Raw genomic sequence first — 22,300 nt, 5'->3', positions numbered from 1 at the left:
TAATCTGGCGTTCAGTGGGAGATTTTAAAACACCGGTGGCTCGGGTGCCGGGCCACCGTGTCCCAAACAAGGGATTGCGAGTGCTGTATTGAGTGAGCAAAGGAGTAGCTGATTTTAGCACCATATTAGCTGACCCCAGATGTGTACTGAGCATCAAATCCTCTGCAGTAATTCTACTCCGCTGCTCCAAATACCAACCGAGGGCTGCTGGTTGCCATGGCAACAGCACTCCTGTCCAATATTGCAAGCGGTGGGTCTGCCAGTCTCACTGTTTCTATTTTTCCCTCTCTTCTTCCTGTCTCTTTCTCTCTCCTTCTTCTGCACCGTTTCATCTCTGTGTAGCATGTGTTAAGTACCACGGTATGGATTTACTGCGATGTTTGTGGCTGTGGTATGACTTGCCCCCACGCTGATCGCCAATATTTATAGACCATTCCTTTAATGCACTGTAAGTACAAGTTGAGGGATTTTTTTTTTTTTTTCCCCTCCTCCTTAGATGCAGTTGAGTTCTACTGGCCCAAGATCACATTTGATGTGCTCTGGGTATATGACACATTAGCATTCACGTTCCAATCCCAATTTGCAAAGCCAGATATGTTCGTAATCGGACATCTATTGAGAGTCTTTAAACTGAGTATTCGTTTAGGGAGTAAAATGGGTTCAGCTGCATTTTCAATTCAGACATAAAATGGCTTCTGATAAATAATTCACAGAAATCTATTGGGACTATTTGCCAAATAAGCCTAGGCTGCAATGTGTATGAACACAGAATGGAAGGGGATGCTACATATTTTTTCATTTTTTATTCATTGATAACTTTGTCTTTTTTGTAATTGCCAAACACGGTAGCCTTTTTTTTTTTATTATTATTTTTTTTATGGTTGTACATATCTCACTTTGCAGCCCGATTCACCAGACTGTCCCTTTTCCACTTGGCTGCTCATGTTCCAGGCTGTGGTGCAGGAGCTTTGCCCTCTTCCAATCCACTGCCACCCCTCCACCTTATGCTGCCTACAGCAGGCACGAATCACGATCCTCATGGCAGAGACACCTGTGTGTCGACCAGATGCACAATTGTGTGTTTTGCTTTAGATCAGTGACATTTTTGACAACTTTTACTGCCATTTCCACAACACCTTATCCATCCATCCATCTTCTATCGCTTTATCCTCCACATGTAGGGCTGGGTATCAATCAAACATGTTCGATACCAGTACCAATACCGATACCTTCACTTTGATACTGGTTCCTGAACGATTCTTTTTTCTATACCAGTTTTATAATAACGGTTCTAAAAAAGAAAATTACATTACACATTATGGTACAAATCCTGACTTCCAGTATGACTAAGCCTGTTGCATGTATGACTGCAAAGACTTTATAATTAACTGCCATGTCCTTCAAGTTTGAAAGGTACACAGTGAACCCAGACAGGTTGATTCATCTTTGAAGAGGAACAACACCATTTGTATTCAAGAGTTCAATTATTATTGGACATTAATCGCAGTACATAGTGTTCCTCTTCTTTGTTAACACTGAGTCACGGCTGCACTTAACAAATCACTAGTGGGACAGATTAAAAAAAAAAGGTATACATTAATTAGCTATCTGAACTTGTCAAAAATGAGAATACTATATTCCTCTATTGCTAGATCTTATTTATCACAGCATGCACTTGAGATGCCCTCAATCCTCCACTTGCAGCAAATGTCACACAAAAAAAAAGAAGAAAAATCACTGTGTCAATATGCAGCTTCCTTCAGATTTATTGCAGTCATTATCTGGCTTGACACGAGGGCTATATTGAGGCTAATTCTCCATCAACTCCACTCGTACTACATGGTTGTAACTTAGTGTAAATCAACCCAAAGCACTGATTTTTGTGAGGCAAATGCCAACTTGTTGTATATCCTTTGCGTGTTTAAGTGTTTAAGCACAGATGCAGACGGAGCCTTTCCTCCCTGACGTTTTTCACAGATGTTGTGTGTTGCATTATTGAAGCACAAATGCTTCCTTGTGCTCAAAATATTTTATTTTAATTTCAGAGCCTGCTGGAATTCCGAGAGGACATTACGTATGCTGTTTGATTCCAAACATTTTGATGCGTAGCGAAGAAACGACTCAAGTTTACTCACAATCCTTTTTTTGGTCTTTGTCTTTTGTTTTCTCTCCAACTAAAGTTTAAGATTTAGAGCTTCCTCGGCATATGAGGAGAAGGGTGTCCTCCCAATTTATTGCGTAACAACACAACTATCCGGAGCCATTCACCATGTTGTTGCAGTTTGACCTTTGAATGTACTGTAGTGAAAAAATTTATCCGGAACGAGTTCCAAATTTATATATGAAGTCACACACTTTGTGATTCCTAAGTTGATCTACTATATTTTCATTAATAACATTCTGCGTATGTTCTTTCTTGTGTCTCTAGTACTCTCTCGTCATGCTAACATAATGCTGTCAGGATAACAAGGCACCGTATGCACGACTTTGTTCGTCGGCGGTTTGATGCGTGTTTGATGCCTGCTGCTGCCGCTGCTGTCATACTCACAGTAACCAATCGCAGTTTCCCACACGGGGCACACACCAAAGTGTGTGGCTATAGAAAGTAATCAGAGCAGTGTACGTCATGGCCGACTTCTCGGCAGAGTTGCTATTAATGCTTTACAAAAGTGGCGATGACATGGTGTTTCACTGTTGTTGGGTGCACTCGGGTATTATAAACATGCCAGCATCAGGGAGAATACCGTGGCCTTATCTGAGCGCTCCCCTTTGCACAGTGTACACTCTTTGAGCATCAATGAAAAGACATGATTTGATTTGCCGGTGCAGGCCCACAGTGAAGCAAATGCGTGACTATTCAAAATTGAATGAGCAGTGTTTCAATTGAGGCCTCCACCGTACACAGTGAGTGGAGTTCTCTATAACAAATATCTCAACCCAATGGAAATGTATTTGATTTGGCTCATTCTCAACATTAACTAGGGGGTGGTTAAGACCCTACCTTGTGTACGAAAGACATCATGGTCGCAAGTTCGATTCCACCCCTGGCTAATTGTACTTGATTCCATTGTAAGTCGCTTTGGATAAAAGCGTCTGCTAAATGACATGTAATGTAATGTAATGTACCTAAAAATCATATGCATTGCTTAAGGTTAATTGCAGTGTCCCACATTTCCCAAATGTCAAACCATTGTGTTGTGTGTTTGTCATGCAGTAATGATAAGGTTGAAACCATAAATCTTGCTTACTCTGTGTTAATGTTTCAGCTGTGGATCGTAGGGATGTAACCATTCCTCGAGCCCCGGGTGAGATACGATTCAGCAGCCACTCTGCACACGAGCAGCTCGTTACTTGTCTATGACTCTGTGCTGTGTGGTCACAATGCTTCACTCTCTCTCTGTCCAGCTCCGTGTCTACAGCCAATACTTGTGCGGCAGAACTAGTCATTTCTTCCTCACAGAGTAGCCAGGGTTAGGCCAGAAAGTCGCAAGATTTCTCATTTGTGTTTTGTGGGTCTGAAAAGTTATTAAATACAGCGACAAATTTGCCAACACTGCCTCAGACTCCACACTCTCACCCACCAACGCCGTAGCGGCGGTCTGTATAATCTAATGCCTCAATGACTTTGAACAGTCAACGTAGATGGTACGTGCATGCATGTCTGAACCCATTTGAATCATTTTAACTGTCTCATGATGCATCATTACGTCCCAAGTACACATTTAAGTCCGTCATCATCTTAAGCCCTGCTTCCACTGAGCTGTACGGTTCAGTTCAAGTCAGTACATTACGCAATTATTGCTTCACCCCACGGAGTGCTTGTTAGAATTTAGAATAACTTTTTTTTAGAATTTTGACCCTGACATGGATTCGAACAGACAACCTTTTGATCTGGCAGCGCCACAGAGTCTGTTACACATATGGGCCGACAGAGGCTTGTTGCATGAATGGGGTGAAGTCTGCCATCTCTGATTGCCTTGTTTGCCTTTGTATTGTTAGAATTAGGGAAGGGCACCGATCTAACAGATCTGGAGCTGCAGCTAACGATTATTTTCATACTTTTCACAATTAATCGAGTAATCGTTTGGTCCATAAAATATTTGGTACGAAAATTGACTATGGCGAGCTGAACTGCACTGTACCATTTGTTGGACATGCAGCTTTTCGATGCCTTTGGCCTATGTGCACCCCTATGTCATTTCCTCCTCTACACCAGCTCTGCTCTGCCCTCCTCTACTCTACGCTTATGCTCCTTTTGGTAACACAAGGTCAGTAGAAGTCAGCACGCCCTGCTCAAAAAACATAATTGAATATCTTTTGACCGTGGTCTGCCATCAGTTTTAGAACGTGTGGGTTTGCGTTCTTCATTAGTGCCTCTTAAGTAGATCATATCAGGTCAATATGGTTATCTGTGGTCAAACATTACTCGACAAAGATTGTCCCTTTACTTAAGTTCATAACATCTCACAACGAGCCTTTAATCAAAACATATTTAGCGTTTCGAAAGCCAAAAAACTGGTTGATTAGACTCAAATATGCTCATGCAGAAACATGTAATCATGCACAGCTAACTGGTACTTCGGGAAAATGTGTGACTCATGCCTCTGGCATTTAGGCATAAATGTCTCTTATTTGTCAATGCCTCCACTCGATAATAATAATGATGATAATAATAATAACAAACTATTGACTACTACCACGGAAGACGTGCATTCTCACACAAACAAGCCCCCGGAAAAAGGTTTATTTTTCTCTCCTTTTGTTCCAGTATTTCATGCAGCTACTATTTCTGTGGTTTTCACTTCCTCTATGTCCCGTGCTAAAGACAAAGAATTGCTTCTGGCAGTACATGAATGCTGTAAGGGTCCGGGCTAATCCACTAACAGGCCCACTGTTTGTAGACAAGACACAGTTAAGTTGTCAGCAAGTGATGCTGCTTAAGAGAGAAGAAAGCCTCAAAGATGCCGGCGTTAGTCAGCAGTACATGCACAGAATAATGCCAGCAGATCAGTTAATAGCATTAATCTGACATTTGTGGTAGCATGAAACAAAATACAGTAAACAGGAGTATTTACGATTTCCTCCAGGAAACATTTGGTATCGGAGTTGTGAGTAAAGCAAACCATTATGTCATAGCACTGTAAAATCTACATGAGAACACGTGCACCTCACATGTACCTGCCTGAATCTGAACTGAACATTTCTGGATGGAAAACAAAGATCTTTAATCTGTCTCCTGTGGCAGTTTGTGACCAGATCTCACTTCACTGCTCTGTATGCAAATACACACTGTATAGATTTGTCATCATGTGTTTGTTTGGGTGGGCCAGTGCAATGGATACAGGGTGTCGTGGGGAGGACTGTCTGTGCAGCTCTAGTAGAGCCTTAGAGTTGTTGTTGTGTTTAATCTTTTACAGAATAACGCAGTTTCGTTGTGTGTGCAGTCCATCAGCCCCACAGTGAAAGTTAGTTAGATTTCACAGGGGACCAATGTAAAAGCGGATGATTTCTTTTCTTCTTTTTTTTTTATTAATGATGTATCTTATGTGGGATGTCCCTAAGGGAACCTAAGTAAACCAAGATATTTTAAATTTTTTTAAAGAAAAGAAAGAAAAAGAAACAAGGTTTTAATGTTGTATTAAACAAATGTATTTACCATTAACAAAATTATAAGAACCCAAAATGAGCGGTTCACCAGTGGGAGAATAAGACAGGGATAAATTATTGTGCAATTCTTCATTAATATGAATGTGCCACTAATGATTATCACTCATAACTTGAACGAGTGAGCCCAAAAAGCTGTAAATAAAGATACAGAACAGGTAAAAATGAATTGTCAGGGCATTTCATTTAAAGCTATTTTTTTCTTGCAAAAATATGGGCCGATGACAAAGCATCATTAGAGAGAGGGTTGTGTAACGGGACATTACATCGTTTCACGATGTCAAACAAAAAACACTCAAATTTACAGTTGGCTCTTTGCTTTGCTTGATTTGGCAGACTGTCAGCTGGTTGGGTTTCGTGCACTTCAGTTGTCCGCCTCATGTGGCACACTTGCATCAGAATGTGAGGTCAGAGTTTGGTGCTCAAGCTGTTTGCATTGAAACCTGGGCAAGAAGAGATTAGCAGAGGTGATACCTGCACACTTGTGAGTCTGATTGGAGCAGCAGCAGCATCAGCAGCAGCAGCAGCACCTCAGGCAGATCAGTGCAGTGACTGGAGCACTGTGAGCTCAGTTTAAAAGGGTGCGTTCGATATATGTGACAAACTATGTCAAGTGTGTCACATGTGATTGCAGCAGCCGCACTTGTGTTGACTGTTTAAACAGATGGCAGGTTTAGCAGGTTTTTTCATCATTTGTTCGTTGTGTGCTTTAACAGGGATCTATGTTGCCGTGTACTGTAATTCACTGTTATCTGTTAAAATGATGATGACACTGTCCTAAATCCATTCATTTCAAAAACGTTGATTATAACATGTACCACATATAGGCAGACCTGAGAGCTTGAACCAATGCCACACACTCCAGAATGCATAGACAGTTTGTAGATGTAGAGCATTGTAAAGACTTGGTTGACTTTAACCTGTTGCTGTTGAAGCTTTGTATCCACAGCACCAAAGTAAGTTAAACCTAGTCTTCCTTCTATGCGCTGCAGTAAGGCCATTGTAGAGTAAATGACTAGGCAACAGTGACTGCTGCAGGACAAGACCTTCATTTACATGATTTATGTAGCATGGGACAGAACTGCATGTGGTTTCAGACCCCTTCACTGTTGCATATTTAGCGTCGACTGTCTCATCAAACAGATAAAGCAGGCACAACAGGCCTTTGTCTCAGAGGAGGATCCATGGGTCACTCAAACAGAGCGCCACCGCCACATCTCAACCCCACTCCATCAATCAGTCCCTTGGAGTAGAACGGCTTGACATAAAACCACTTTGCTTAAAAGCCATAATACAGGTTAATACAGGTTGCCTTGTTTTTGCCAAACAGCATTTTATGGACTCATGAGAGCATGAGGTGAAAGATTATCTGGTCCGACGAGACTAAAACTGAACCCTTTGGGCAGAACTCCATATGCAGTGACTGGCACACAGTAGTCATAGCTGCTCACATGGCTAATACCATCGCTACAGGATACAAGGACATTGGTGGCAGCAACTTGCTATTGGAGGAGAGCTGTAGCAGCAGGAATGGGAAGACAACATCCAGGGAAGGATGAATGCAGCCTAAAACAAAGAGGTCTGTCTCGCACCCCGAGACTGGGGTGGTAGTTTATCTTGTGGCCCAAAGCATGAAGCCAGGACAAAACTGGAATGGCTTCACAACAGGGTTGGCTTGCTGTCTTGGACAGATTTTAGTCAAAGCCTAGATTCAAAGCCCGTTGAGCATAGGTAGAAAAAAAGCTGAAGATGTATTTTCACAGATGTTTACCATCCAGTCTGACAGAGGCTTTCAGTCAGGAAGACTGTGATAATCTGTCCTAATCCAGATGTGGGAAGCCTGAAGACACTTATCCAAGAAGACTCCAGCTGTGATTGTAGTGTATTAAGGATATCAATACTTTTCACTTTGGAATTGTTTTAAGTGTTTTTGTGACCATTAGTATTATTATTAGGTTATTGCGTATTGTTGGATGGGAAACATTACATTTCTAGATTATTTTCTAAATCCACAATAAACAACACAATATTAGATATACAATAGTATAGAGGTCCCTATACTTTCTGAAACCACTGCAGCTGCTGTTACAGCATAAAGGTCTGCCACAAAGCGCTGCACCAGGATTGTGGGTGGAGTGCAGTGCAATGTACAACAGTTAAGTACCCATTATCACAGTAACTAATACCCTTGCTGTTCATAATGCAGTTTAATAATGTGTTTTCTTCAGTGTTTACCTCCATGTCATTCAAAAAAAAAAAAATTAGTCTGCCTCTCCGGTCGATGCAAGAATCACTGTAGCAACCAATATAAATAATCTGTTTTCGTGTCGGGCCCTGCACATTTAAGCAGCTGATTGACTGCTTGAAACTATGCCCACGATAATCTATACTGAATGATGTTGAGCACGTCATTCAGAATGTAATTGTGCCACCTGAAATGCTTTGTCTGCTTTGTAATACAAAAGCTCTTATCCTGTGGATATTGTAATTTAATTTGTCTCACGCCCTTTGTTGTTACAAAATAAAGTGGCTATGGGGTGAATATTAATGAACAAACTGACAGAAATGTGTCTGTCTGTGCAGCTCGGTGAGGAAATGTAAACGTATTGTTCATTTGTCAAGGAAATTGTACTTTGAGACATTGTTAAATTATGACGTTTGACTAAAACCAAGATTAATTGTTTTCATATCTCTGGTGCAGGATCACAGTGGTTGGGGCATAGAAACACACATGTATGCTCATAACACACTGTGTACCAGATCAAAATGAATCTACATGGATCAAAATGACACCGGCCTAATTGACAGTGTGCCACCCGCCACTATTCATGTCCTCTCAGTAGGAAACAAACCTCTCTATGATGGTGTAAATAAGGTAAAGATAAAGAGCAACTCTCTTTTGTTTCTTTTCGTTTGTTAGCTGCATATACACAAGTGTCAGTGTGTGTGTATGGAACTGTGCTTTAATAAAAACCAAACACTGATGCACCTTCATACAAAGACAGCGTGTTTGTGCATCTGAGTGCATAAACAGGGAGAGCTGTTTATCATAAGAACACACGGATGCTGTTGATGTTGATGGGGCTTGTTCATCTGTTGAAGGAAACAGAGGCCGTATTTGCATCTGACATTAAAGAAGGGAGTGAGCACCGAGCATGGCGGCTTACTACAAAGCTGTCAGGCCGGAGAAGCCGATGTATAATGCACCTCTGTGGACGGAGAACAGCAGAGCAGCGAGGCTATAACGCCTGCTCACTCCTCTCACTGCATCAATTCTGCTTCCTCAATCATAGCTCGGTCTGACAGCTGTGATGAGTGGAGAGCGGCAGGAAGGGAGGGGAGGGATAGATGTAAAGGAAATCACACTGCTCTTTGAATATGCAATCAGTTGGCAGCTATGACTGAGCAGCAGCATCTGAGCTGTGGAGAGTGAGTGTGGGTTTTTTCTTCTTCTTTTTTTTTTGTACCTGAGTGGGTAAGATCAAGATCAGAAATAAGGATGACAAAAAAAGAGACAGAGAGAGAGGGAAGGTGGGAGAAAGCAAGTGTGCGGCTTTGAGGCATTCCATCATCTACCAAACTCCTGCAGCTTCCCTCCTCCCTCTTCCCTCCTCCTCCTCCTGAAGAAAGAGAGAGAGAGAGAGAGAGAGAGAGCGCAACAGAGAGAGAGGAAGGGAGAGAGAGGCAGCAACAGAGAGAGAGCGAGAGTGTCACGCTTACAAGCCAGTGGAGAAGAGACGTCAAGAGGAGGATCTACAAACTGAAAAAAAAAAAACCCTCTCTTCCCTCTGCTGCCTCTCTTCGTGCATCCTACGGGCGGCGAGGAGCGGAGAGAGGAGTGAGGAGGATCTGGCTGGCATATTTCCTGCCCTGCTTCCCCGCTGTTTCTGTGGCTTCATCACAGTGCGTGGAGCACGGGGAGAGCCGCCGAGAGCTTGATAGGTGACATCGTTTTCCGCAGCTGAAGAAGAGCACCGTAGAGGAGCCGGGATGCTTAACAACCTGACTGACACAGAGGAGGGGGACGGGGGAGCACAGAGCCAGGGTGAGTGATGGGATGTGTCATGCAGTCACACACACACACACACACACACACACACACACACACATATACAGTAAACCTGGCCATTCAAACACAGAGGAGTATCACATAACATAACATATTATTTAGGTTTAAACAACCTGATGGAAGTGAGTGGTCAGTATAGTTTGGTGTGTGTGTGTGTGTGTGTATACGTGTGTGTGTGTGTGTGAGAGAAAGACAAAGTATTAATTACAGCATTGTATGGTGGAGGGCCTGCTTTCCTGCTCTGCCTTTGCGCTTACTGCAAGGCTGTTGTGACAGGAATAGTAATAGGCTCAGTCTATACGATGGATGGTGATCATAAGGGCATTACAGCTTCGTCCAGCGCACGCACAAATGCACAAACTTCTAGTAATACACGCGATCATACGGTCATGTTCCCACAGTAGGGATTTTTTTTCTGTTTTTTTTCCCTGCAGCTATCTAATGCTTTATTCATTCTTCATGGCAGCGTAAATATTCCCAGCACATATGGCACTCTGTGGACAGGCAGTCTGTCCATGTGTTCCCTCAAAAACACACACGCACACAGAGGGAAAAATACATGCACACCGCTACTCACATTTACAGTTAACGACACAGCATTGCTGCTAATCCCATCGCCCCCAGCTGTCAAAATCAGCTCTCCATCCAATCCCAGTCCCTCAGCCCAGTCCTCAGTCTCTGCATGACTTGGAGAGAACCTGTAGGTCGCTGGTTTGTGCAGAGCTGCAGTGTGAGTGCTTTGATACCAGCTGTTCGGCAGGGGGCTAATACCTACTCAAAGAAATTTGAATCTATGCATCTTTTGGAAGGATATTAAATCCCCCAATAACCATATCATCATTATACAATTTTTTTTCATCCGAACTGAGGTTAATTCTTCACTTACTTGTGCAGAAGCTGCAAATCGACTTAATCTCTGCTGCGGTTTTGTCGTAGCTCTGCACACATTTCTCTCTTGAGGCCCAGTTCTCTTCCTCTCTGCCCTCTTTTTCAATTGTGCACTCTACATTTGTCTCTTTTTTTCTTCCCCGCCTCCCTTTTTAAGTTTTTGCTTTTCATGCGTCTTATTCTGTGTTATGATCAAACCACACAAATTGTTGCCAGTCGCGGTCACTCGGGAATCCACTGAAGAGAATACATTCACTGTGCTGCTGCTCCTACCTGTGCTAATGATAAAAATAGACCAGTGCTGGGAACATGAATATTTAACTTAATGCGGGCATCTAGTTTTTTTAAGGGGGGGGATTCAAATCATGAACTAAGAGTTTATGTAATGAATATATGTAAGAGGTTGTCGGGCGGTTTGAGGCATGACCCCATTTTATAAGTGCGACAATTTGGAACCATCAGGGGCAGCCATCGTCCATCTTCTTTAATTAAAAAAGAAAAGAATACCTCATAAATTTGGTTCTGCCTCATCAGGACCAGTTTTGGTCTCCAGTCAAACTCGTGGTCCTGACAAGGTTAGTGTTTTGAAAGGTCCTAAAGAGGTAACAAATACAAGTACACACACACACACACACACACACACATACCCCTTTAATTTGAAGAATAGCTGTGCTAAACTAACTTTGCAACAACCTGAAACATCTGTGTAGTCATCACTGGTGTGTGGGGCAGCTACAGATTATAGAGAAGGCTTCTCAGAGGCTGTCGCTGTCCACCCTCTCTGGTAATGAACCCCCCTTCTCCTTCACCACCCAACACCAGCAGCACAAGCCTGCATAGTGCTGTCCATGGTGCTGATTTATAGCCTTCATTACATGACTGGGTTATAGCCTGCATGCAAGAGGGCAGCTAAGGGATTTGCATTTGGTGTGTGTGTGCGTGTGCATGTGTGTGTGTTTGTTTTGTGAAGGTGTATTTTTGCACTGCACAACTTTCATAAAGTATGCAAAGATGAAAGGAATAATTCTCCAGGAAATTGGAAATGAAGGTTGCAAAGGAAACTAAGAGAAGAGCATGATCATGGGCCGATTTGCATATTTATGCTGCCTGTGTTGCTCTCCCACCAAATTGTTAATTACCTGCATATTATTTTGTCTTTGGAGCGGTTGAGAGGTGGAGTGTCTTTGGTGTCGGGAGATGAGATACAATGAAGAGTTGAAGGGAAGGCAATGTTTTAGTGACCTATTTGCAGCAGCGAAGGGGATTAATGGCGGGACATATCTTGATTTTGAAACACAAGAGGGGAAGCTGTCGCCGTCTAAAAAAGATGGAGTGACGCAGCGAGATGGGAGAGGGTTTAATTAATTTCCCTGAGTTAGCTCACATGGTCACGGATTTATTATTGCACACAAGATGAATAAAAATGTGGACATACATGAGAAGACAAAGAAGTAAGATGAGATTAAAAAAAAACCCACAAGGGCTTGTCTTGTGAAAAAATAAACAAATAAAAGATGTGATGCAAGTGTACTTGTGTACTTCATAAGAATGCTAAAAAATGTTTTTTGACAGTGAAAGTGGGTGTGATTCTGAATGACTGAACCGCTCCAAAACCTTGCTTCATAATGAGGACTTTGAGATGGTTTATTTCCTGCTACTGTGTCTGACACAAGCCTACTATTTAAAATATTTGTACTCGTTTTTAATAACACCGTGTGTTATATAATAATGTGTAGGGTTGCTTATCATTGTGACCTCTCCACAGTAATAAGCTACAATTGAAGTGATGTTTGCTGGGACAGTCGTGGCACTCACTGTTTATTGTGCTCTATTAACTGCCGCTGTTCAAGTGCTTGGATTCTTGTTAGCAAGCAAACGTGATTTCATGCTCCTTCTCCAAATGTGTGTTACTGTCTGCAGTATTTCATTCATGTATTCAGCCGCTCATTACTTTGTCAGTTCAGTTTATTCGCCCGGGTTTAATGAGTGAGTAGTTTTCCTTATGTAAGCAAAAGGACACAGTACGCTGTATGGAAATGTGCTCAGGGGGGGTCAGCTGACCAACCGTAGCACGGCAAACTGAAAGCCTATGTGGGAAAAAAAAAAAAAATGACGTTGTTTTTTCTGATCATTTAAATGTTATTGATCCTGTGCATGTGAAACTTTAAGAAAAACAAATGGCACCATAGTTGCTGAAGTACTAGGGCTGATTCCCAGGAAAGATTGGGTTTGCATTAGCAGTGACTTAATAAAATGATAATAAAAAACTGAAGTAATTAAAGTGAGGCCGATATCAAAGAAAGCACAGTAACAACTGATTTACTATCATACAAACTGTGAAGGTTATTGTCCACGACCAGCAGCAAAAACGAGTATGTTGACTAGTCATAACAGCATTTCATGACAATCTTACGGTTTATAACTTGAGATACAAAGATTGTTCTTGTACTAAAATTTAGTTCATATTCATCTTGTAATTAGTTTTCACTCGTGGGAGCTTTACCTTGTTCCGTGTTTATGTATTTATGAGACCTCAGTGTTGCTGTGCTGCAGGTTCATATGAATGATTAACATGTATGACATGTACAATACAGAACCAAACTGAGTTTGGACATAGTGGTGTGCGATACGTCCTATTTGTTCCGTGGATATCCGGGGAAAAAAAATATAAAATGAAGCTGCGGCAATTTTAATTATTTATTGATCATCTTAAATATTTTTCCAGGAAAGATTCTCATGCAGGTCGTTTGTATTAGAATGGCATTTTAAACTGACAAAACGATTAGTAGTGATTAAGAAACCTTGATTGATCAAAGTTATCCATCCTCTCTTCCTGGTCAATTCATACTCTTGGTCAAGGCTGTGGTTGTGATGTATTTACTTTATGGCTGACTGCGTAATACTGCAAAATGCTCCCCAGGGCTCTCTCCTCGGGAGGCAGTTGTTGTGCATGCTCAACGTCATTATTCTCTGTCTACCCGCTCTGCAACTTATCTATGGAGAGATAGAGCGAGATAGAGAGGGAGAGAGATTTTCAGTAAGTGAGAGATCGCTGGGGCCAAAACAGAACCACAGTAAATTATTTGTCTGGCTACTTGAAAACATGAGCATTTAAAGCTCCAGTTTGAAACATTCACCAGCATTTCGTGGTGAAGATGAATGTCATGCTATGTAGCCTTCAGTTACCAATGAACATCAACACTATTGGAAATACATGATGGTCCAAAATGGCGGCCACTGTAGAGCTGACCATGGAAAGACTCGAGATTGTGGGTTTTTTGAAAAAAAAGAGTAAATACAAAGTGATTGTACACTCATAAAAAATGATATTATCTTCAGTGTCACCTGAATATCACACACTGGGCCTTTAAGTGTGTTCTATGGTACAGAAAATTCAGCGGTATGTTGCTGTGTTCACAAACTCTGTGTCAGGGCTGCACTGTACACCATTAAGAAACTCAATTTTGACAAATGTAGTCGTGGACAATGTCTCAGCCAGTTCTGTCTTTATTTCTCACCCAGTACGTGCTCATCAAAATCACCTGCTTTTCAGAGTCAGTGCTGTTTTCTGCCATTGTGCGAATGGCTCCTCAATTTTGAACCTAGATAGTAATTATATATCATTTAATTGAATTTCTTAATGATGGGCTGTAATGACACATGAGCACAATGGCTCACGTAAGGATCGGACAGATAAATAGATTTTTGCACTAATTAGAGTATCAGTAGTGGGTGTTCAGATGTAATGGATGGGTATTCATTCATTGGTTTGTCAATTAAAAAGCAGGAGAGTGTAATTGGCAGTGAAGGACCCAGCTTCCTTAAAGCTTACTGTTAACTCACAATGACAAGCTCAGACAAAAGAAGGGCATTATGCACACACGCACACTAAGCAACAATCATTAGTCATACACCTTTTGACTCATTTCCCCTCCCTTTTCTGAAATTTTATTTTTTATTTTTCATCAACTGTACTGGTTTAAACTGGTTTTAAAGGGTGTCATTGCTTTTGGTTGGAAGCTCAATATAAATTAATATTAAAAAAGAAAGAAATAAGATAAAGAAAGTAATATTAATGCAGTGCTTGCTATTCAAAAAAAAGAGGAAAAAAAGTGGTGTATAAACACAGAGGTTTTCTGAGGTAGAACATTTCAAATGAATGAATGGTCTGAGAGAAATAGATGGCCAGTTTTATGGAGGGGGAAACAAGGCCAGAAGAAGTGAAGGAAAAGGATGAATCATGCCAAAAGAAATACAAGCAAGCTGAGCACAGGAACCTTCATCCTCACTCTTACCACTGCACTGAAAATTGTTTTCTTACCACAGGAGGAACAAAACCAAAGCCTAAATACTGTTCCTAAATATTGCAGGGTAATTTCCAAATTATAAGATAAATGTGACACAATTAATCAGTAATTGATTAGCAATCCCTCATCTAGTAGTCATTGTTAATCTTCTTCATACAAGATATTTATATATTATATATGTAATCTCAAAATCATCTGCAGTTCTTCACAGTAAGTGTACACAATGACGATCTTTAGATTTGGATTATTTTCTGGCGATTTACCGTGCAGCTTTATGACACTTTTCTGCCCCGCCCCCTTTATTTGATAACTGTCCAACAACATGTTAGTAATTATATTCTGACTAGAGGGGGTCATAATCACATGATGATCACAGCATGGTGCCACGCTTGGTCAAAGGTCACCATATTGACCTTTGGTGATAAATGATACAATGGGGATGAAGCTTAATTATAGCTGAGTTTAGGGCCATCCACACCTAAAGCTCTAACCATATTAATCAATATTGGGGCTCCAACCAACGATTATTTTGTCAGGTCATCTGTCGATTAATTTTTATGATTAATCGATTAGTCAGGGGTTGTTATTTATTAAGAATTAACTCTAGTTTTGTTTTATTCAGACAAAAGAGGGACATCTAGTCATCTAGTTGTCTGTTATTTCTGTGTAACAGACCTTTGTAAAGTTAAACAGACTAAATCCTTTCCACTCTTCTGCATATCATATTTGTTCTGTGTTAGTTCAGAATGCTAACTAAGGTTTATGGATGTAGTGAAAGAGGACATGAAGTTAGTTGGTGTGAGAGCGGGGGATACAGAGAACAGGGTGAGATGGAGGAGGTTGATTGGCTGTGGGGACCCCTGAAGGGAGAAGCCGAAAGGAAAAGAAGTTAGTTGGTGTAGACAATGGGAGAAATAGGTTCTACTGCCCCCAGCACTTCCTGTAGTGCATTGCAATAATTGAACGGTGGTTTAAACAAATTTTCATCATCGACATGGTTTATTTTGTCAACTTATTATACCTACTATATATTCAGTAGTAGTATATAACAAGGATGTGGATTGTTCCACACCATAGCAACCTCAATAATGACTGTTAATTCATTCATGTCAAGGTCACCTTCACAATCAGTGGTATTGTGGAGGAGACGAGGAGCTTGTTGGGAATATTACAGTCCATTTTTCTAAGACGCAACATTTGTCATAGCTGGTACTTGCTCTACCTGTTCACACAATGTCATCATTTGTCCGAGTGGATCTTCACTTCGGTGGGAGAGCGACATATCCTCGCTTTCCCCTGGCTCAGTATTGAAGAGATCCAAAGTCCTTGATGAGTCTCTCAATTTCCACCCATCTGACATGGCTGCAGACTGACCTGTTAAAGGAGATTGAACCATAATGAGAATCCGCGTATTGATTGGCTCTCACTCAAATACCTATTGGCAGTGATTTACCTGGTGTGGGGTTGAGACGGTCGGCCCTGCAGCACAACAATCAGTCACTGCATCGACTCTGTACACAAAACTTCACTGTGTGTGTGAGTGTGTGTGTGTGTGTGTGAGAGAGAGAGCGAGAGCCTGGCTTCATCTCATTGTATCAAGCTGTTTTCATTTGGCTCAAGAGAAGAAAAGTAACCAAGTAATGTGGATTGCCATGGTTACAGTCTGTGCTGTTGGAAATGTTCCATATATTTGCTAAATATAAAAAAAAAAACCTTTACACTGAGGTTAAACATGACAAACAAAATACAGCACTAACTGCCTCTCCCCTGCCATTCATCAGTTTCTTCAAACAAACCGCTGCTGTGGTATACGCTCACATTCGTACAGAATATACATTATCTCAGTTCAGGAATCTCCCTGGCGGATAAATCATTAGCATTTTATAAAGCACGGAGAGAAATCACGTAGCGCTCTTTTTCCTGCTCACGCGTTACCTCAGTGTCATGGCCCTCTCTCCGTCTCTCTCCCTCTATCATTGAGGAAGGCCAAACAATCCCTTCTGCTCCATCTTTAATTGCCTGTGTAACTACCAGCCAACTGAATTTTTTTTTTCTGTTTCTTTCATCTCGGAGAGAAGTTTTAATACAGTATGGTCTTGCCATCACGTGTGCACTCGGCTCTGAACATGTGTGTGTATATAGTGAGTCATACATGTTTGTTTGATGTTTTTTAATGTATGTGCATGCTAATATTGGCAAAACCAATAAAAAAAGAGGCTGTGGTTGTTTGTACTGCAGGGACCAGATGCTTTGAAGTCTGTGTGGATTCATGTGTATGTGCAAAAGATACACACACACACACACACACATTATTTTCACTAGACTTATCATGGCACAGCTTCACCTGACTGTTTTATAAATCTCAGCAGAGCGTGGTGCACATTCACGCCTCATTTCCACTTCCACGGTCTATAAATGGATGTAGAAATGCCCTTAAACATCAGCTTACATATTGATACTCCTGCCTGCTCCACCTCTCCTTAGACCTGTCAGTGAGAGCCGTGGCAAAGGAGGGCAGTTTTACATAGTGTTGCATAAGTGCCGGTTACAAACGGCAACAAAAGAGTGCACCCGTACTGTACTTTTACTCTTTTATTCTCATTGTGAACCAGTCGTTTGCTGTTCATTATTATTAATGAAGGCGAACGAGTAAAGGCGAATGATTCATTTATAATGCCAAGTGGACACACACATCAAAGCTACACTTTAAAGATCACAGCGGGAGAAATTATGACTGGCAGCTGAAGAAACTGAAGAAAAATTGACTTTAAGGTTCACTGTGTAATAATCCAATGGATGGTGAAACTGCCGAGTGCCCCACTGCACCTGTAAAAACACTGGACATGCTGCCTGCTCATAGGTTGGCAGCACAGCTACAGCTACAGCTGTACCTGATTTGACGCACATCTGCACCTGTACCAGTGATGGAGCTGTTAATGTAGGGAAGAAGTGGAGAAATTTGGCATGATGATTATATCTGTTATATTTTATGCTGTATACAAAGTACACAACACTATGACTGTACAACATTTGCATGCACAGTATAAGGACCTTAATGATCTTCTCTAGAAAAGACTGCACAAAATATCTAGTTTTAGTTTGAAGATATCATCATATCTGCTCACAGATTTTGTAACGGCAACAAAAAAGAAGAAGAAATTTATCCCACTATTAAAGTAGGCCTTAAACTAGAAGAGTTTATGTTTGGTTGGTTGGTTGGTTGGTTGGTTGGACATTAGCTCAGTGGTAGAGCAAGCAGTCTCTTGGAGGTTGTGGGTTAAATTCCATGCACCGTTAACCTGCGTGGCAATGTATTGTGCAAGATACTTAACTCCACGTTGCGAATGGGTATGAAAGATTTGCGTTGGAAAAATGTTGGTGCAGATTCAGTCTGAAGAGTCTGAAGAGAACACTCTGTGTCTTGGCAAAGGTCTGCGCTCTTAGTGCCATTCTCATTGGATTCTAAAGGAACCGTACTGGTTTCATTACAGATTGTGATATATTAGTGGACAGATGCACTTTAAAAGTGAGGGTGGCATTTGGCGCGTTGCCGGCTTGCTTGACTGTCCTGCTATTATCTAATCGCCTTGCATGGAAAAGTAGAGCGTAAAGAAACGTGTTGGGGGAAGGAGCAGCAACATGGACACAGTTTCAGCTGTGGAAACTCCTGTGTGAGTATGTGTGTGTGTGTGTGGGAGGATCCTGTGTTGTACAGCATGGCATTGTGGGTAGGCTGTACCTTTTAAACTAAACAGCTTAATTGGTGGGTATGAGTGGGCAGAGGGATTTCAACACGACTGCAAAGCCAGTGGTGGTGTTTGTAGAGGCAAGACACAGCACGTGGGCCACCTTTGGATGAAAATCAAACGCAGCCTTGTAAACAGACGCAAGTGTGTGTGTTGTGTATGTGTGTGTGTGGAGGGGATCAATCCCTCACAGTCTGCCTCATCTCCATGACTCTCACTCTAGCCATCAGTATGCCAGTGGACTCACACACACACTGCGCACCAACTTCAATGCACAGACTGCAGTTTTTAGACGATGTAAATGATAGAGCCGATATGATGAAAGGTTTTTCTGATTAATTACTGTACAGTTTGGTGAATCCGTTAAAGTAATGAGGCAGCACGGACACATGGACGGGCAGAGACACACCGAGAAGAAAATAGAGGCTCATTCCTGTCCTCGTCAGTCACTCTTTTCCTCATCAGTGAAAAATGAATTTGTCCCGATATGGATCATGTCCACAATAAAATATTCAACTTTGAGTTACGAGAGAATGATTTCTATTGCTAACAAGCTAAAAACAGAGCTTGGTGGTTGTTTTTTTTTTTATAGATTTATTGAACCTTTTATATGCATGCAGGAGCTCAAGGCAACACAAAAAGTGCTGATGAAAATTATTATTTGATTAATTAACAGTTTGTTTATTTGTGTAATGCAATGCGCTTCATATGTGTGTAAGTGTCGTTCTATGAAATTACAAACACAGCAAATTGAAGTGTCCCCCACATTGCACCAATGAGCTGTAACTCACGTAAACTGTATCATGAAAGTAGGACAGGACCGACTTGACTTTGGAGCAAAGTCGTTGTGATAAGTAATGATAAGTAAAAATATAGTACACTTACTAACCTATCCTGAATAGTGACAGCACATTAATGACAGCGCCTCTGTCTTTAGCAAAGGCTGATACTTGCAAATGAATATTTCGGGCCTCTCATTCATGGCCACGGCCTGCGGTCCAGATGTCATTGTCCTATAAAGGCAGGGAATGATTATAAATCTCCTCCATGTGTGATTGACCACACTAAAGCCCCATTGTCCGTTTGTAATTATGGCTTCGGGAGTGAAGTGGCTTGAGGTTTTTCCAGTTTCCCGTAAGTTCCTGTCCATTAGGGTGCACAGAAAAAAAAAAAATTAATAAAATTATTTATTTATTTGTTTTAGTGGAAATTGGTTGGCAGGGTTTGGGGAGTATTATCGAATGCCTTTCCCAAGGCTTGTAATGCAGTGGGGAAATCATTAGCCTTGACATAAAATGAAGGCTTGTTTGTTTTATTTTGAAACACAAGGCGATTTGAAGCGCTTTTCCCCCCCAAAATAGCCCAGTGACTTCCAGCCTTTAAAAGTGAAATCCACGTGTTTATCGTCCCAATATGACATCATATTTACTGTGTGATCAAATAAATTGCCGTATTAGTTAATAGCATACCCCCTCCTCACCCTGTCTCCCCTTTACACGTTGCTCGAAGGGACAGATAAATGTACAAGGGCATTACTGGATTAGGGCCATTATGACTGGAACACAAAGAGCAACACTATAATTTTCAATGGCAGAGCTATCAGTGGAGTTGTTTGGGATAATAGTCATTCATTGTAGGAAGAGGACCCCATCTCGCTTTTACCCGAACAAACTCTAGAGATATACACAAAACAACCCGAGTACTTATTAGTAAATGGTCCAATTTGTTAGGTGCATTATGTTGTATGTGCCCATACATCTGTGTGTTGTCTGTCGCCTTTTTTCAGTGTCTTTTGTGAAACGTTGTATTTGGACGAGTGTCTTTTGTGAGTGATCAAACAGACGTGCAAGAGAAGAGGGACGAGGACACAGAGAGAGAGCGAGAGATGCAGTACTAGACAGATTGTGATTAATATGTGTGTTATTGGCTGAAACATCTGTGATAATTGCTGGAACACACACACACACACACACACACACACATCTCCGCTGCATGTGTTGTCATAGAGATGGATGGCGAAATAAGAGCACACATATTTCAGTGCGGTGCATATGGTTTGAGTTAATTTAATAATTGATCGTGCTTGTAACCACTTACATTCATATTTCAGGTCCATCTCTAAATATTTTACTTAATTTTATTTCCCTCTCTCACAGAAACAAAGCAATCAAACTCACATGATTGCCCTCGCTCACACATCACTCACACGCCCTCGAGCAGCCACTCCATACCATCTCCCTCAATCATTGCCATTCAGCCCGTCACTTAAACACAGCCCAGCTAAGTGGACGTATAGATGTATAGTGTAATCTCACGATCAAATATTTATGGCTGGGAGTATGAATATCATGCGCCGCTCCCCAGAGTATAGTGTTGCCTTTGGCTCGGCCGACCACTTAGCTCACAGTGGTGTAACACCTCTGCGTAACAGTCCCTCTCTGTTTATGTGTCTCTCTGTCTCTTTGACAACAGCGCAGTTGACATGTCGGCATAATTCTCAGCAGGCAAGTGTCCGGGGTTGATATGCCTACAGGGATAATATTTCCCATTTTGCCACGTCTCAAAGGGCCTATCAGCATCCTCGGCAAATGAAATAACGGTGAGCAATCTGTCAGCTGTGGAGTCACACCACTTGCCCCTTGTCCCGTCTTGTTGCTCAATAGAACCCCATTTAGCTATTGTCACACTGGAAATGGAGCAACTTAACTGGAGAGCTCCGAGCCTGGTGTTGTGTGCGCCACAGCAGAAATGCAGAATATGATGATTTTTCACAGTATTTCACTTGTTAGGGTGTTTGACTCCTACATCTCTGGACTTCTGATTTAGTGCTGACAGTTCAGCCCCTCAGTTGACCCTTAGACACATTTTCTTTAAGCTGCACAAATAAAAGCTTTTATATTAACAATGGATTAAATGACTGTAAACCAAGCAAACCTCCAGATCATTACCTCCAGCTATTTTAGTTTATTTCAGCTCAGTTTAGGTAAAAAAAAACAAAAAAAAAGCCAATCCAGATTATATCCAACAACACCCCAGATAAGCAGTTATGGCATCTTAACTACTTAATTTATTAATGGCAGTCTATGTAAGATGTATACTTTACATTAACACATGCATGAATGAATGCATGTGATATTCTGACAGCATTAATCATAGACACTGTCGGAATAACACGTTCATTGGTTTGATCCGCCATTTATTTATGTAATGAAACCTGGCGCTTGATAGACATGACAGTGTACCCTGAATTGTTTCATGTCTTACCATATTCAACGTTCCTCATGCATCCAAAACATTGTCTTAGAAATAAATTTGGTATTCCATCAAGCCAATCGTGGTTTGCAGCCCTTTTTTTACATAACATCCATTTGAGTTCATTCAAATTCAAAAAGGATGGTGACACTAGAATGAATGCATGTATCCTGGTCTTATGGCCTTCATTATTCAATATGAATATCTGAAGACTTCTGCTAAGGGACATAAAAGCCCCCCCAACATCTTAAAATAGAAGCCTGTACATTCTACACTTTTTGTCTCCATCTGAAGATGTCTCATGTATCCTCTGAATGCTTAATACAAAAAGCTTTCACCAGTGGTGCTTCAAAATGTACACTGTATGCATTTTT

At 41.3% G+C, this 22,300-nt stretch overlaps 1 protein-coding gene across 3 annotated transcripts in view; it reads left to right on the top strand.

Moving 5' to 3' along the window:
• The window catches only part of slc12a5a (solute carrier family 12 member 5a), a 138,508-nt gene that overhangs the window by 36,509 nt on the left and 79,699 nt on the right, over positions 1 to 22,300 (top strand). The window contains exon 1 of one of the 3 annotated variants that reach the window (XM_058632521.1): positions 9,507 to 9,709. The exons of the other annotated variants lie outside the window; for them this stretch is intronic. Within the exon in view, the coding sequence (XP_058488504.1) occupies positions 9,655 to 9,709 (55 nt within the window). The 5' untranslated portion in view covers positions 9,507 to 9,654. Of the gene's footprint in view, positions 1 to 9,506; positions 9,710 to 22,300 lie in introns of those variants that run through there. 3 annotated transcript variants of the gene reach the window in all.

This window comes from Solea solea, chromosome 6 (assembly GCF_958295425.1).
Source record: "Solea solea chromosome 6, fSolSol10.1, whole genome shotgun sequence".
Lineage (NCBI taxonomy): Eukaryota > Metazoa > Chordata > Actinopteri > Pleuronectiformes > Soleidae > Solea > Solea solea.
This window is presented reverse-complemented; position numbering and strand designations above follow the sequence as displayed.